Raw genomic sequence first — 17,768 nt, forward strand, 5'->3', positions numbered from 1 at the left:
GAGTGTCTTATTTTAATTATTTTTTCAAAAATCGGGGGTGGCTTATTTATTGGGGATGACTTAAAATCGGGGAAACACGGTATTAGCAAGCCTGTATATAATTATATATAGATATCACATATAAGAGTGATAATATACTGAGAATGTGGCAATAAATATAATAAAAAGGAGGCATCCCTGATAAAAGGGACTGTATGCAACTTTTTCCCAAAAGAGAAACGTAGACATTACAGAATACTTTGTATATTCAGTCGCTATTTTACCATACAGTAGCACTCGCATATATATCTTTGCTAACAGACCAGAAAGAATTACTGATCACACCAGTGAGAACTGCAAACAGAAATGATGATAAATGTAGCAACTTATTTTACTATTTCTAACCATACAGAACAAAGACATATCAAATGATTAGAGGGTATGGGCCAATGAGCATTAGTGTTTCTTCTTTTTTGTAAAAAAATGAGTGTATGGATGCATTGTAAAGCAGTTCATTTCTTAATAAAATTAAAATTGAGACATTTATTAAATGAGCCAAGCTTATCTCGAATCAACAAGGTATTTGTAAATGGTATACAGTACACAAAGCAATTCTGGAATAAGCCCTGTGACATTATTCTGAATAACGTAGGTGACAATACTACTCAACATACCATATGAACACGATATAGGATGCTGATTCCTAAGGTCATGAATGGCTTGGAGAAGTCAATAACCTTTTCTCGCTCTGCAGTAATTGTTAGACCAGCAACCGCTAAATCCGCTTTCTGTAGGGGCACATGTAACAAAAACAGGCAATTTCACTTTTATATTTCTGAACAGCAGTATGAGCAAAGAAATCATAATGTGCATAAAAAAACTTTTTTTCATTTTGCATTCACAACCCAAGAAGGTAATATTATCCTCCAGGAGATATAAACAACAGATATTATACACAATGCACAAATTACTTATGGCAGTGCTGTGTCATTACACTGAAAGCTTTTTGGCTCTTTTATGTGGTTTTTATTGGTAAAAAATATGTAATTTATGACAATGTGACATTAATTCTCTGAATCTTACATTGATATGGAAATGCATTGCTATTTTAAAATTTATGACAAAACATATTTATTTCAGGTGCTCAACAAAAGACTTATAAGTAAGAATCAATACTATGGGCCTGATTTAATAAAGCTCTCCAAGAATAAAGAAGATAGATTATCATGGGAGAACCAGGGTGTCTCAGGAAACCTTGAATAGATCTGGTCCCGGACATAAATTATTTTCCAACTAATAGCAAATGATTGGTAGGAAATCCATTCCATGTTTGCTGGAACCATGCTATCATCACTGCAGTAACATGCTTTAATTGTAGTGAACTCCATAAGCATTATGCTATAACAAAAAGCAGGACCAAAATTAAATATACTCATCTATTACAAGAACCACCACACTAGTAAGCTGGATATAGAGAAATGTGCTCAACAATAGTAGCACCTGTACAAAATACTGCAACACTTGCTATATAGGTTCAGCATATTGATTATTACTTTTCATGGAGAATATATCAAATACTACTAAAAATAGTGCATTTGTATGGCTTATCAGCTCTGAGATGGGCATACAAAATAATTAATTATTATTATGATTTTAGGAAATTAGGTATGAATAAAGATGGAAGAAATGCTATATATTAATATAATGGTATATAATAATTTATGAATGTAGTAATATTTAGTGATGCAGTGTCAGAAGAGAAATCTTCTTGTAAGGACTGGTAAAATTTTAACAAAGCTACATAATGCATTCATTGTTCAGTTTCTGAAAACATGTTAAGTACTTTCTTTCTAAACCTTTTCTGTGGTTCATGCCCAGTATAATTATTTTAGAAACTATTTAAACATTCCTCTACAATATGTCAATGTTAAGTACTTCTAAGAGCAAAGAGTTCAGTTCCCGTGATTGCCTTGTAAACAGCCGCAGCCAACAATTGTAACCGATTATATAATCAATGTTTGGCCTGCACATTTGCTAACTACCATATTTTTCGGACCATAAGACGCACTTTTTTCCCCCCAGAAGTGGGGGGAAAAAGTCCCTGCGTCTTATGGTCCAAATGTATCAAAATGTATCCTCCCCAGCTGCTGTCCCGTCCCCCCTGTATAGCCTTTTCCTTGCCTTTTCTCCTGTCTCCTGTTCAGCGCGGCCGGAGTGACTGTGTCTCCCGTATCTTGCTCCCGGCGTCCTCCCACTCTCAGCATGATTGGCTGACAAAGTCATGCTGGGAGCATTCTCCCAACATGACTTTGTCAGCCAATCATGCTGAGAGTGTTCCCTGAATCACTCACAGCACACATAGTAAAATCACACATACGGTACACAACACAAACACAATGTAAACAAATGTTATATTGCAATCCGATTGTCATACATTGTATGACAATCGGATTACAACTGAAAGGAAATACTCACCCAGTGTCCGCAGCTCCACTTGCTGGTATCTGTAGTGAGATGTATAGCACAATGCAGAAATCCTACATTGTGCTATGCATCTCTCCGGAGATACGAGCAGCTGCAGCTTCCAGCCTGTGCCTGTGTCTCTGTCTGTGTGAGGCAGGGAAATCCCCCCCCCTCACATCACTCGGAGGATGAGTCATCTTCCAGTGATGTGATTGGTGATGTATGGGGGTGTGTCAGGGAGGGAAATTTAAAAGCATATTACAATGTAATCTGCTTCTAAATGGTTTTTACAGTACAAAAACACCACACAACATAAAAATAAAAGTACCGCACATTTTTCATTTTATTTTTAGATTACATTGTTGTCTATTATTTCTTTATTGTTTTAAATTATTATTTATATTTATGTATTATATTATAATTTATGATTTTAATATAATAAATAAATATAATTATCATACCCGGGAGTTAATCCTAAGAATTACAAGCCCACAATACAAACAAAAATTTCTATGCAAAAAAAAATAGGATAGGATTTTATTAAAAGTACATTTTTTTTTTTACATGATTGTGTATTTCAAACATTTTTTATATTCATGATATCTACTAGACCCTTGTTCGGACATATTTCTGTAACTTACAGGTCTAAAATGTAAAAAAAAAAAATTTCATGAAAAACAGTGTAATGCTTTTGGTACAGAAATCTAGACATCAGTGTAACGCCCAGGAGGTTAATGTCTTTTGTTATAAAAGCAGAATTAAAGGGGCATTAACCCCTGTTTGTTTACCTGTCGTTTATAGGTAGGTAAGCAGAGAGGGGGTTTGGGCAATGAAAGCGCCCTAATACTTACAGATTCCATGATCCAAAGGGGTCCTGGTCCAGTACCGGATGCCCCGACTTGGACGAGGCTTGCTGTTTGGTCCACCTTGATGGCGTCCTACGGAGTTCACAGAAGAAGCTCCAAAGATTTCCTGGGACCCAAAGCTGTCCCTCGTCATCCAATCAGTGAGCGGCGTGGGACACGTGATGACGTCACTGCACTGTGAGGAACTGAGCTTTCTAGATTCTGACTCTAGCAATGAGGAGTTCTTGGGGTTCTCATAAAATGAGCAGAACCTTTACCGTAAATCTTCAACTTTATTCTATTTTATTACTGAAGTCTCTCGTTATTGTGTTTTACAGTAATTTTGTCTTTTGCTGACTTTGTTAATAATGGTTCTAAATGCTGCTGTTTACTTTACAGGGTTTATTACATGTGTTTATGACTGTGATGTTGGTTTTTAATGCACATAAAATATTTTAGGACACTATTTGTTTCAGAATCTTTTTTTTCTTCATTTCCCTTCTCTAAAAAACTGGTGTGTCTTATGGTCCAGTGCGTCTTATGGTTCGAAAAATACGGTATGTGGTGAGCCCTCGCTGCTGATCTCCAAGTTGCTGATATATTTATTACTAGTCTCAGGTTAAAGAAATATAACAGTTAAAACGCCTAATTTATATCTCATTAAACTATTTTAAATTTAGCAGGTACACCAAAATCCACATAATGTTATGAATGGGTTTTAAACAGCAGGTTGTGGTATGTGTACATGTGGAATGTAACGAAGAGGAGACGCCTATGTCTGTTCTCTGTTATGATGACATCCTAATTGATTAAACAGGTAGCTGTTGGCATAATCTAATATTTTGCAAGTCATGGTGCAGCTCATCTACCAGATGTATATGATCTGATAATATCACAGATTTACCTGTGCTTCTTGTAAACACCACAAAGAAAATGCATTGGTTTACAGAGTGCGAGGAGATGTTTATGCATATACTTCTTTTTAAGCTCCATTGTTTTTACCTTTTTTAGCAGGTCCAACAAATATGGTTACATTTTCAGCCCTATTTTAAGCTAAAACCAAAAGCCATTCTCCCTGCAGCCACTCCTATTCCTGTTTCAGTATCAGTATTTCCCTAAATTAACTTTGCACTTTTGTTTTTGCATATATCATTCACAATGAGATGAAGCTTTTCCACTCTATTTGCTTCTTACCCTAGATATCAGTTCTCCCACCATTCCAGTCCAAGTTCCATTCACTTCCGGAACACCATAAAGGCCATCAGCAACCAGACGAATTTTATAGTTAAAATGCAAGATCTTGGACAACTCTTTAAGCATGTCCACACAGAACCCCTCGTATCGGTCATTACCCTCCAGATCATGATGATTTGGTTTGAGCATCAAGTATGGGTTTTCCTGTAAAATAACTAGTTTTGGTTATTGCCATCAGTTCAGCAGTTCATTTGAACATTTGAGTACTATTTTGTTTATTGTATGCAAGTGTAAAACATTTAGATATTAGTTTTAATATATAGTTAAAAAAAAAACATTCTATTCCTTTGCAACCCTATAACAAAGATCAGAATTATATGATTATTTATGCATTATATAATGCAAATTCTATTTGAAAGATTTTCTAAAATATTTTGTCTAAAATTGTGGTGTTTTTGTGTGTATTTTCCCAAAATGTTTAATATTCCTGAGCTATTATGAATTTGTAACAAAAACCTTAAGTAGTTTTCTTCTGCTATTTGCATTTCTCACCAAAAGTTTAAATGTACATTTAGGTAAATACTGTCTAAATGTTACAATACAAAAGAATAATGCATTCAACAATTTCCCAAAACATTTATTATCTGAAACTGAGAGAACTTACTAGGATAGTTGTGATTATTAATGTTTTGTTAGCCAAACTATCAGTAATGTTTGAGAAGAAGTATCTTCTGTCCATGGATATACCATTAGTGACATGCCATTGTCCAATCTGGGAAGAAAAACATAAAAAATGTAAAATTAATCGATATAATTAACCTTGCAAAATGTATATGAATCAAGCAGATATATTGTTACAATTATATATTATTATAACAATTATATATTATTACAAGACATAATTAAATCACCTCATTATAGTGGTAACCAGCTGTTTCCTACTCTGCACCACCCCACACCTTACAAAAAGCCTTTTAGTGAATGGACTTGGACATAAACACTTAAATAAGGCCCCTTGAAATGACTTACTAACAAAACAGTACTACTATGAATTCCACAAACCAGAAATTACACTTTATACCAGCCTACGCTTTATGCACTGTTATTAGAAGTGAAATGAGCTACTCCACCAGTGATACAGATAACCCAAACGATACATCACACACCTCTAAGACTGTGATGTAACATATACCTAAGTTCAAAAGTAAATCCATCCTAACTGTATGAGGCACAGCAAATAATAATTTATATGTAATATAGATTGTACTAAGTAATTTTAGCTGCATAAAAGTATACAGAATTGTTTGGAATGAATTCATACACAATTAAGTGATATTTGAGGTAAGACAAACCCTATTAAGCGGTACTTTGCACTGGCTTTTTTGAAGCGATACATACTTTACTGATAGGGATTATTACACAATATATTACAATATTTAACTCCATATCACAAAAAGTAATGTCAAACAACTTGAAAAAATTACTATTTAAAAAAAAAAGCATGTACCTGTTTTACTCTGAGGTGGCCACCTTACCTGCTGGATCCAGCTGAAAATTAATAAGAAAAATGATATGCTACTACTACTATTACTAGATATTACAAAATTCTATATAGTTCTCTGTGGTACTTGAATCTTAGGTAAGACTTTAGCACCTGAGCATGCAAATTGTCCTGTATGGGTAACTATTTAAAATCCCTAAATGCTGTTGATGTTCACCTGCTCCCATACTCAAGCATCAGGCAGCATTACAGGCGCTGGCACACACACATACACCTGTGCTTCAATCTCGACTTTGAACTGTTCATTGGACAAGAAGAACACACAAGTTCCATAGACATTAGTTACAATGTCTATGGAACTTAGCAGCTGGGTTTCTGAAATTATGACCCAGCGGCCCAAGGTTTTGCCCATTGTTCCTGACTGGCCAATGACCAATTACAGCTAAGTCACTAAATAAACAATAGCATGAGCTCCATGCTGCTAAAGGTGGATTTTTCCCCTACTTCTATGTTACCAACCTGAAACCTCAACTGGCTCTTGCCTGCTGATGTTCCCTTTTCCTACTATTCCTCTGTAATTGGTCAGTTAACACATTAAAAAAATGTAGGACCAACCTACATTGATATTGCATTTAAACCTGGTACTGGTTTTAAAAACTAGCTGTAATTTAGAACAATAAATTCTACCATTTTGCCATAGGGTTTGAGGTTTAGACTTTTTGTTGTAGATTTATCTTTATTGTAGATGCTTCTTACCTATTTATAAAACTAAATATTTTACCAACACCTTGCTTTTTGTCATGTGAAGGTGTATTAACTAGGTTCAGGTAATTGTTTTTATGTTAAGATTTGTAGAAACAAAAAAAAACCTAAGGATAAGTTCAGACCAAGTTTTGTCATGCAGCACCCCTTCAACTAATACCTTGCTGGCTAGTCACACCGCCCACACAGCTTCACTGGCCCTCATTGTCACTCCCATTCATTCTCTAGAGGGCTGCCATGGGGGAGATGCTACATGTAGTGTCTCTCCTTAGCAAGCAGGTCAGTGGACCGAGGAAACAAAAACCTCACTGCCAGTCTAAACATAACGTTACTATCACATAGTAAGATCTTTGCAACAGTTACTGGTTTAAACTAAACAAACAAACAAAAATAAGGTATGTGTACCTGGTGCATTGTCAGGTGGCCACCCTACCTGCTGGATCCAGCTGAAAATGAATAAGAAAAGTGACGTGCTACTATCTCATATTAGTATAATATTCTACAGGATTCTCAAGGTTGGTGCCAAAATCTGTAAGAAATTCTGAATGAGACTTTAAACTGATAACATCTTGGTATACAAAACCCAATATATGATTATGCCAACCTGACTAACTATAGGAAATGTGACCAACCACAAAAGATCCTTTTTCATCCTTTCTCTGTATGTATGGCCAGCTCTATCTTTGACCAACTCTATCGTTTGCACATAGCACTAACCATATGCCTGGTAGGCCCGAGCCAGAAAGGAGAATTGTTTAATCATACATTTACAATATTTTGCACTATTAATTTTTTGTCATTCAATCACTTTATTAGAATAGCCCAAATCAATGTATTTTTTGTGGAATCCCATAGTCATACTACAGAGACATACAATATGGACTTCAAGTTATCCAACATGCCAGGTCCAGAACTTGTTTTCTAGCAGTTGAAAATTTTGTGTGCGCAACATGTCAGAAACCAACAGCAAAGTTCAGTTTAAACATATATGACTTCTATACTTTGCCCACCTGATGGAGGTAATAGTGTAATGAATCACTGTATTCTAACAGGTTTAACATTCTTAAGCCAAAGCAACAATTTCTTAAATTGTTTTTGTAAGATTTTTTTTTTTCTTGTAAAAATTTAATTCCTCTCCCACTTCTGGTCGTGTTGCATATAAATTTCTTCCAATATGTTATATCTGAATCTCTCTCCTAATCCCAGTTTCCTTCTATTCTATTCCTTCTATTCATCATTCATCTGTCACTGGAGGCGGTCACGAAAGATCATTTCCAGCGAAAGTGATCTGATGTCTACGTGAATTCTGTACGGGGCTTTAGGTTCAATTTTTTAAAACCTCACCAGCAGACTTAGAATGGAGAGAGGTAAAATTACTTGCCTTTATGATGCATTCTTAGTTTTAAATAATAATAATAGATAGTAGGCGTTATTCATAAATAATACTGACTTTAGCCATCTCATACCTTAGGTGTGCTTTTAAGCTCAACCATCACATTTAGCATCAGCGAATGGCATATGGGAAACTATGTTTTTTGTTATCAGTGCAAAGATTCCTACATTCCTGCAATAATTTATGAAAAAGATCAGGTGACACAAATTTCAGTTTCTCACTGGGAAATTTGGGATAATGCGTCTCATTAGTATATAACAATATGAGTCAAAGGTTTAGTAAGCCATACTAAAAAGTAAATACCCAAAAAGATTCTTAATTGCCTCTGACACCCCTAGCAATTTGTAAAAGGCTACCTATGCCACATTAAACTATGTAAACTATTTCTATAAGTGGGACGTGTTCTTTTGCATTGGATGCAAATTTAAATCTTACCTGAAGTTCATGTGAAAGTATTATCAATGGACAACTACCTAACCAGGATGATGCACACTCAAGTATAAAGCAGCAAGGATTTCTAATGCAGTTATGCAAAAACTGTATATAAATAAATATGCTTTTCATACAATGGGGCCTTAAATTTTAACTCAGTTGCAAGATTTATATCTGGATCTGCATGCTTGAATTAGTAAAAGTAAAAAAAGTTCATAGATTACGAGAACAAGTAGGAAAATAATAATATTTGGTACCTCCTGAAATCCTGTCCTGGTATACTGCAGAATCTTGATATCATAGTTCGACCTTTGACCTTTGCTATTGAATTCCACATGTCCAGTAAGACCTTCCAACTCTACCTGTGCAAGAGAAAGCCAATCACAGAAAGCCACATACGATTCTTCTGTTTACAAATAGGAGTTTTAATAATCAATAACATTTATTGAGGAATTCAGTACAGTACTGTTCTAAATAGCATATAATAATAACTTTATTGGAGTCATCTACACTTTAAAATTAAGCTGATTTGCTTCTTCAGACAATATTTGCTTCTTGAGACATTGACTGCCAGCAGCTGTGATCACAAAACAAAAAGCAAAGGGTAGATGCTTTTGGGGCAGGAGGTGGGTTTAGGTGTTTGAAATTGTAGTTGCACTACTTTTGATACATACATTTTTTAAGGATTGTAACCAATATCACTGTGCAATCTTACTTGACTTGGCTAGATTAAAAAAGTATAAGAGGCAATCATTAGGATCCCTCCACCCCTGATCAGCAAACCTCAAATCCAGCAACAGACAACCTGCTCTAATTTACTATTAACGCTTTGGTGTTTCATCAGAAGTCATTTGGTGATTCAAGGACGTGAGGAGGTTTCTTATGAAACTTTTGAGACTTGGTATTCAGCTACCCTGCCTTTTTCTCAAATATTACTTCTATATTTGACATAAATTATACATTTAAGAAAATGAAATCTCTCATCCTAACTCACCATTCTCAGGTAGTTCATTAGGCTAGTACCATGTTGCCATATCTGTGCAGATCCACAAGACAGCGGTTTGACACCAATCTCCTGACTTCGGTTTAGCTCCTGCACCGCATTCACAATACCATACACAGCATCAAAGAGCAAAGCAGATGAAAGCTGAAAAAATTGAAAAATTGCATACCATGTGATTGAAAGCTGAAACACCTTTCAAGGGCACCTGTCATATCAGAAACATGGAAGCTGCCACTGCCGACTTGTTTTTACAGCTGGAAGTCATTGACTGGGAAAAACAGGAGAAGTCCTAGTTCCTGTGCTGCACAATCATTCCAGGGACCCAAACAATATAACATTAAAAACAAATTAGGATTTATAGCTCCTAGATTTATATCCCATTTGAAGAGTTGAACTTAAGAATACCACTTTTAGTAAAAACTACATTCATCCACCCTCACTAGCCCCCTATCATAAACTAATCTATAGGAACCCCAACTGATTTCCTACGAATACTCCTCAGCACTGCCCACAGGCCTTCGTTGGTGCTGCCCAAGCTCAAATGGGGACATTTGTTGAATGTTTCTAGTCATGAAATATAGTTGTATACAGGATTATGAGTGCACAGGACTGGACTGGACTAGACAGTTCTTAAGATTTCAGTCTGTGGCTGTCTTGCTATGTTGAAAAAGCATCTGGGTTCAGGTTTTCACTGTTGGCTGGCTATCAAGGGTAGAGTAAAGCAGTAAAAATAGGTACTGACATAGCATGCCAATGCAAAAAAAAAAAAAAATGAGTACATATGTGCATTTTATTCATATTTTCATTTATCTTTTACACACACATCTTTTAAATACCCCAAAAGTTTTTGTCTGCTAGAAACGCACTCAACTCAGTTTCTAAAATGGACAGACAAAACAGCATTTTTATAAAGTAAGTGTTGTTAGTCCTGCCCAGTGTCTTGCTAAACTACTAAACCACTCTCACCCTCAGATCTGAACAACATAAAGGTTTATTTTTTTGTAGTCCAAGATAAGAACTAAAAAGGCTTTTTGAGATTACACAGGAAGTAGGGAGGGAGTGGGACACCGGACAGCTCTGAATTCTCGACAAGATCAGATATACCAAAATGTTTCCAATAGTATAGTTAATGGATCAAAAAAAAAGCATATATTATATACACACACTTTAATTATTACTGAAACTAATGTCCGTTAAGCATTAGGAAACTATGCTGTGACTTAATTTTCAGGTCTTTTTTATATGAATGTTGAAAAGTATACATAACATAAAATGATCTCTAAAAATAAACTTTCTGGATCTATTTTAAAGCTTGTAAGTGGTGACAATGTACCACTTAGGTAGGTGGTGGTGTGTTTGTAGCACAGCCTTCTTCTAAAGGTGGCGGCGATATCCAGTGCATCCCAGAGTGACCTCCTCCTATTTAGGAGTGCTACGGTCATGCAGCCAATCCCAGCACCAGACAACACTCAACAATATAACTGTATTTACAACAGGAGTATTTACAAACACATGATTCTGGTGATAATGTATCTTTAAATGGAAAGAATATTCTTCAGTTTTTTTAAATAAATTTGAACGAGCTCATAGTATTGTTAACGCTCTTATCAATGTATGTTAAAAAAAAAAAATGTGTTTGTGTTTTTTAAAACCTGTAATTATCTAAATACATCCGGGAAGCCATATGTAACTCTGAGCTCCCTGTTAATAAAAAACACACTCTCTAGGGTAGTAATTCATAAGCAGATGCCATGTGATCGAGGATCTCTGCACTGGGGAACAGTTTTTTTTATAGCAAAAACATTTTTTGTTTTGCCAAAATAATGTGGAAATGCTAGCATGTGTCAGATTCTTTCACATAAAGTCTAAATTGTATTATCCAAACAACATGCTGCTTGTTCTATTCAGAAATGTAACCCTAATTCTGCATAATCAGCTGCAGCTAGAAAACCAGATATAACCTCACAGTGGTTCTGAATCCTGTGCTGTCAATTATCCGCTCTCTTTCAACTACATTTAAAAATTCACAGCATTTGGAATCAACTGACACTGACATCCAACTGACGATTTGTACATAAGTGTGGGGCAGGTGAAGAGCCTGCAGTGTGTGTAATATGACATTACTCTCTAGCATCGCCAACAATGATTTGTGAATCGGAAGATCACGGACAAAGGGGGCTGTTTTGGACCACTACTACATTTTCAGTTATGATGCTCTGTACCAATAGGTCTGGTAAATTCACTGATACTTGCTAACAAAGCAAGAAGGGCTTTTGCCTTCACTTCAAATGTACTAAAAGTAGGATTAGAAATGTTTTTTGTATCTGTGAAATTCTATTATTATGGTAGTCCAGGCAACAAATGAAATCATTCAGTGAATTTTATAAATCCACAATTCTATACCCCCTTCCCTGCAGAGAAATGCTAATAACTCTAATACTAAATGTGAAACTGTTTATCGAAGTCCTGAATCTCAATACAAAGTCTGAATTACACACTTCATCCTCTTGTGGAATTATTTAGCTAATAGTAAAACCCTATAAATATATAATGATATGCCCAGCTGCTGTTTTTATAAAACAGTAAACGAATGGAAGTGTACTTTGAAAAGATGAAATGTCAATGATATTAGGTATACTAAACAGGTTAGAAATGCTCACACAATAAACTAGTTACATTTTTTTACTTTAATATAAATTCCCTGTTTACCTATTTTATCTGCTCAATTGGATAAAGGAAATAAATCGTTATACAATTTATTATGTGAACATTTCTAACTCCTTTAGTAAATCAAACTCCAAATGCCTCTATTCTAAAGCAGAAAATGCCACTTAATTTAACTTGTATTGACTCCTATCATTTTTCTATTATCATATGAAGCAGAAGCCTCAGGAGGCAAAACAAGGAGAACAATGAATCAGAGAAACCAACGGGTCTGTATGCCTCCTACCTTTCTTATTTTATTTTTTTTGTGTGTGTGTGTATTCTGTTCATGTATATATAACTCTTCAAATATAAATACACATATTTACAGGAATAATGTAAAGACTGCAGAGCAAAAATATATTAGTTCTTATTCTTCATGGGGTTTAGATGTGCTCAAGTGAAACATAATAAATGATGATGTAATACACAGTTAATTTTAGTGTATAGAAATCCACACATTAAGGAGAAGCAGTACCCACATAATACTTGGTGTTGTTATGCTACACTACTTTAGGGTTTACATTTGTACACATAGATACTGTATATACTGCTTTTCTATGATTTGATTTTTTAGGTAAACACTAAAGACCATATTGTCACTGCTATTAAATCTCATAAAAACATCTATACTTTTTGAGAAGTACCAAACTTTTCCACAACTGCCTTTGGGATATACCATGAATAATTTATTTCTCAATGATCACTCCTGATAATTACACTGCATCAGAAGAATGCATAATTTTACTGCAAAGAGGCTTTGAAGAACAAAACATATAAACTCTCTAGCTTGCAGAATCACAGGCTCAGAGATGGGTGTTCCTAGAAAAGCAAATAACCAATAAACAGGTAATTGCAAAAAATGCAAAACAAAACAAATGGCCAGAAAAGTTTTATCCTTTTTTTATATCTTCATGATAAATGTCCACATTTAGCTAATGTGTGTTCACTGACAATAGGAATTAGTGTGAAGGATAGGCTTTTATTTTCCTAAGTTTTGCAATTCTAGCAAAATAAACAATATAGGACAGGTACTACATAATTGTACCACATCACTTTAAATGCATTTTGTATTTGAACCACTTAATTGTTAATGGTTGGACTACTACTGATTAAGAACTTTTTATTTGTTATTCAAAATGCAGTGTATAGTCATACCATGAATCAGAACACCCTCCGGGGTTAGTATGTGGTTTCTACTCAGAAAACGGAGGGTTTTGCCAAACTCCACACAACTTTTATATTTAGGGGAAAGGTGTTCTATCACACTCAAACAAGGTCATATTAAATTACTAATAGAGAAGAGCCTGAGCAAAGAGTACCCAACCATGTACAACAAAGAATGCTCCTTTGGTTCATATCACCACCAGTAGTAGATGATCTTTGTATATATTGGGCAACCTCAATGACCAAAAGGGATAAGTATGAACTGGGAAAGTGATGAACAGAACAGAGTTTTCAGGTCTGGGAATAAATTGTAAAATATATGCAGACACATGAAGGAGCCTGCTTTTGATCTCTAATGCTATTTGATGCTGATTTTTGAAGTTAACTTTAAATATCAAAAAGATCATTCTTGTTCAAACTAGAGTACAATCATAATGAACAAACAGGCTAAACATATTAAATTAAAATACAATCATAGTAAAACCTTTGTATCCTTTTCTACTATTTGGTGATGGTGACAAATGGATAAAACATGCTGTCTCTGTGAGCCTAATAAGCTGCCATAATAGTCTTGATCTGAGCTAGATGTCACTTACTGCAGGACCCGTAAAAGGACTATGGTCACAGTTCTCTTCCCAAGACTGCTGGAGTATCTGCGTGAATTCTTGAAAGTAGCTGTGTGACTGATTAAACATAGAAAAACTCAAGATGTTCACCCGTTCATCCAATGGGTTGTCAAAACGCTGCAGAGAAAATTCCTGATTGAAGAACATGTCAGGGTTAATTACCAATCACAATACCATTTATAAAGTGTGGAGTCATAAGCAGCCTTAGTAATTCTAAATATATTTATATAAATATATTGTTTTTTTTTTTAAGATATGAAAAATGTTGAACCATCTATCTCTTTCAAAGGTCGATATGTTTTGAACCACTTTAGACAGTGTTACTTTAGGAACACAATGCTATTCACATCAGCTGCAGATAGATAATTACACTTTGCATTACCTTTCAAAAGCAATATTCTGTTCAACTATTAAAAGTACTTAGCACCAGCAAGTGTGAAGTAGGGAGAGGTCAGAGCCACCCATATTACTATAGTACAAATTCAGATCACTCTTAAAATTTTCATCAGTATGTAAAACTGTGATGCAAGTGATTTTACAATTTGTGGGAATAAAAGTGCTCTTACTTTTAATCTATATTTTCATTCACAGTGTGAAAAAGACCAACTCTGCAAATGCTACAAATTTTAACAATCTGAAGTAATTACATTTTATAGTTCTTTCATACTTTAGTCCTCTGTAATAATATTATTATAGGCTGAAGTGGTCTATAGAAATACACAAGATAGAAGACAAGAATTCAAAGCACAGACTGTGCTAATAAAAATAAAGTAAATTCTCACCAAATTTGTAAAGATATATGTGTAATAAGCCGACACCATTCCCAGCTCTGCAGCCTGATAAGAAAAAAGCAAAAATAATAAATTAAATCCTGTTAATGTGCCTTAAATGTTAACTTGCATGTTTGACATATTATACGTCTTTATACAAATTGCATTACACCAACAGTATCGGGAATGGGAGTATAATTGTTTTTACAGTTACATGGAAGCCAATCCCTAGTGACTGTAATGGTAAATACAAATAGCACATTGCACCAATTCTTCTGTTGGTTTTTCTTCTGTTACAAGCGTTTTATAATTCGCTTTTTTACTCAATGCAGCTAAAATACTTATCCTGCTCAATTGGAAATCTCCCACTAGACCTCCCATGGGAGCTTGATTCCGGAGGATAGATGAACTCTGCTATTTAGAAGAACTATCTCACGATCTTTGGGACACTCCCGCATCATTCTCTGATATCTGGTTGAGTTGGCTTGTGTTTAAAGGACATAATCATTACTCTGAAATAATGCTATCAGACTCTGAGTTGCTGTCAATGGGGTTAGGGCTCTTGTATGATTTGTTTTATTTCCCCTTCACAATAACGTAATTTTGCTGCAAATATCATTTTTATTAGTCATTTATGTTTATTCTTATGTATCCTACAGTGTTTCATACACTCACCATTGTACTCATTAGTGTTTGTGTGATCCATAATTGTTATGTCCTGTTTGCTTCTTATTTCTATTTTTTTTTTCTTTTCATCCCTTCCTTCTTCTTTTCCTGTCTCTTACATCTTTTCTCCCCTCTTCTTTCCATCCTTTTATGTTCACATCCCTTGGCTACGCTAAGTTTATGAACACTTGTATAGTATATTTGTTTGTACACGTATTACATATTGTTCCTCCTTATAATTTTGTGTTTTCCTTTTGTTTCTTAATAGAAACCTTGAATAATAATATTAACAATATTAAATACACATGTAATAGGTTGCCCATCCTAGGCAAAAAAGTGCCTCAGTTTCTGTAGCTGGGCATCCTGCTATTGCAGTTTTACATATTTTCTAAACCTGATAGACATAATTATTCATATGTGCATACCCAATATCATCTTTTTAACCGAAGCATGAAGCACTAGAAGGTTATCTGCTACTGAGTCATAAGAGCAGAGTTATTCTTTTGGTCAGCGTTTTTTTTCCACCCAAACTCATGGCCATAATGCAAGGCAGACCAGTGTGGTTTTATGATTTGGTGTGTTGGCAACCCATTCAAAATTCATTGTTTCCCTTTGCTTACTGAGGTGTTACATTGGATGCAGCAGGTGGTCCATTCATGACAGTGGGGACACTAAATGAGTTGAAGTTTCTATCAACGTGTGTCCTACTGTCCATAAGAGAAATGGATCAGATCTGAGGGCAATTGTGCTTGAAGCCATAAAAAAATGTTGCAGGCCCAGGTATGCTATGTCACCTTTTATTTATTCAAAGTTTTTTTTTCTTTCTGCTGGAATCAAGTATGTTTTCTTTAGTTTCAAATGCACACAGTTGCAGGATAGACTATAACTGCTTAATCGCGCACTCTACAACTGAATATGCTCTTTTGTAAATTCCACTAGGGATGCAAAGCTTATTGAATGTATGGACTTGAATCCATCCTTCTACAAAATGCATTCTTTTTGAACCATACAGATTTATTTTTTAGGTTAATCCGGACAAGTTAATATTTACATATAAAGTTGGCAAATTTTGTCATCTTTTCCAGCTTAGTTCCCTTCAACAAAAACATGCATGTAGTATCTTTGATGGCAGGTAATTTTAGATAGACAAAACTTTGGCACTTTTACTTATAAAACCATACCTAAAATTCAGTTTCAACAATATTGCATGTGCTGATGTTTCCATGGCTAAGAATGGATGAACAGATAACAATCAAAACTATTGTACAGCTTAGTGTAAACCAGGATATTCTCTGAAATTAAAAAAAGGTTTTCAAATGATTTAATTTGCACACCTTCATTAGAATTGTGTGGGACATTGATGCATTGGCATGAACAATGATCGTACTGGTCTTGTCATCACGAATTTCTTTTAAAAGTGGTGTCGGGTCCCAACTATCATCAAGCATCCGGACTGAAAGACAATCCTTGGATATCAGAAACTGACGTAGAAGCCTCTCCAGGTTCAGGAGACCTAAGAAGACACAGATGGTCACTTTACAAAAATAAACATTCTCCCACCATCATACAACAAGTTCATTAAAGGTCATACAATAAGTCTAACATAGAGAAGCACAATTAAAAACAGATCTGTTCATTGTGCGGACAGTAAAGCACTGCAAAGATTTGCAAAGGACAGTAAGATTTTTGTAAAAACAGTACAAAGTTTTCAGAAATAGTAAAGAATTTGGGCATAACATTCATGTTTATCTGGTGCAGGCTAATAATTTTCAAATAATTCAAGGATTACCAGTTGTCTAGTCATTATGAAAAAAACCCAGTTAAGATTCACTTTTAATATTGGATGTGGTTGGTTGCTGTACTTTGCATTCTCTTTTCTCATCTTTTCCTGATCTGCACCCACTGCATCACCTTGAAGCAAAGACATTAAACAACACAGAATGACTGGCAAAAACTGCAGTCCTGTTCTTGAACAATGTTAAAACAATGTTTTTGTTCTACAGTGAAGGTTATGATAAACCAGACAAGACTAAAGACAACAATGTCCTCCAAATCCAATCCTCAAAAATACAGATTTTCGACAAAATGGACAACTTTGTATTCAACTCTTCCATTAACCCAAAGTATACTAATCATTATAAGCATCATCATTTCACTGCTTGGAAAATAACATTTAACAAAATGTGACAGAAATGTGTAGTGTGCCACTGTTGACCTAACTTAATAAAAAGACCTAATCCTTGATATTACTTTAGCTTCACTCT

General features: G+C 35.0%; 1 protein-coding gene across 1 annotated transcript in view; it reads right to left on the reverse strand.

Annotated features, from left to right (window-relative positions):
- GRIK4 (glutamate ionotropic receptor kainate type subunit 4) overlaps positions 1-17,768 on the reverse strand; it is a 147,755-nt gene that overhangs the window by 12,376 nt on the left and 117,611 nt on the right. Inside the window, exons 7-14 of the mRNA XM_072425981.1 lie at positions 16,839-17,017; positions 14,851-14,904; positions 14,039-14,200; positions 9,564-9,716; positions 8,827-8,931; positions 5,146-5,253; positions 4,482-4,685; positions 654-767 (exon numbers count right to left, since the gene is read on the reverse strand). Coding sequence (XP_072282082.1) covers positions 654-767; positions 4,482-4,685; positions 5,146-5,253; positions 8,827-8,931; positions 9,564-9,716; positions 14,039-14,200; positions 14,851-14,904; positions 16,839-17,017 — 1,079 coding nt within the window. The remainder of the gene's footprint in view (positions 1-653; positions 768-4,481; positions 4,686-5,145; positions 5,254-8,826; positions 8,932-9,563; positions 9,717-14,038; positions 14,201-14,850; positions 14,905-16,838; positions 17,018-17,768) is intronic.

The sequence above is a fragment of the Pyxicephalus adspersus genome, chromosome 11 (genome assembly GCF_032062135.1).
Source record: "Pyxicephalus adspersus chromosome 11, UCB_Pads_2.0, whole genome shotgun sequence".
Classification (NCBI taxonomy): Eukaryota; Metazoa; Chordata; class Amphibia; order Anura; family Pyxicephalidae; genus Pyxicephalus; species Pyxicephalus adspersus.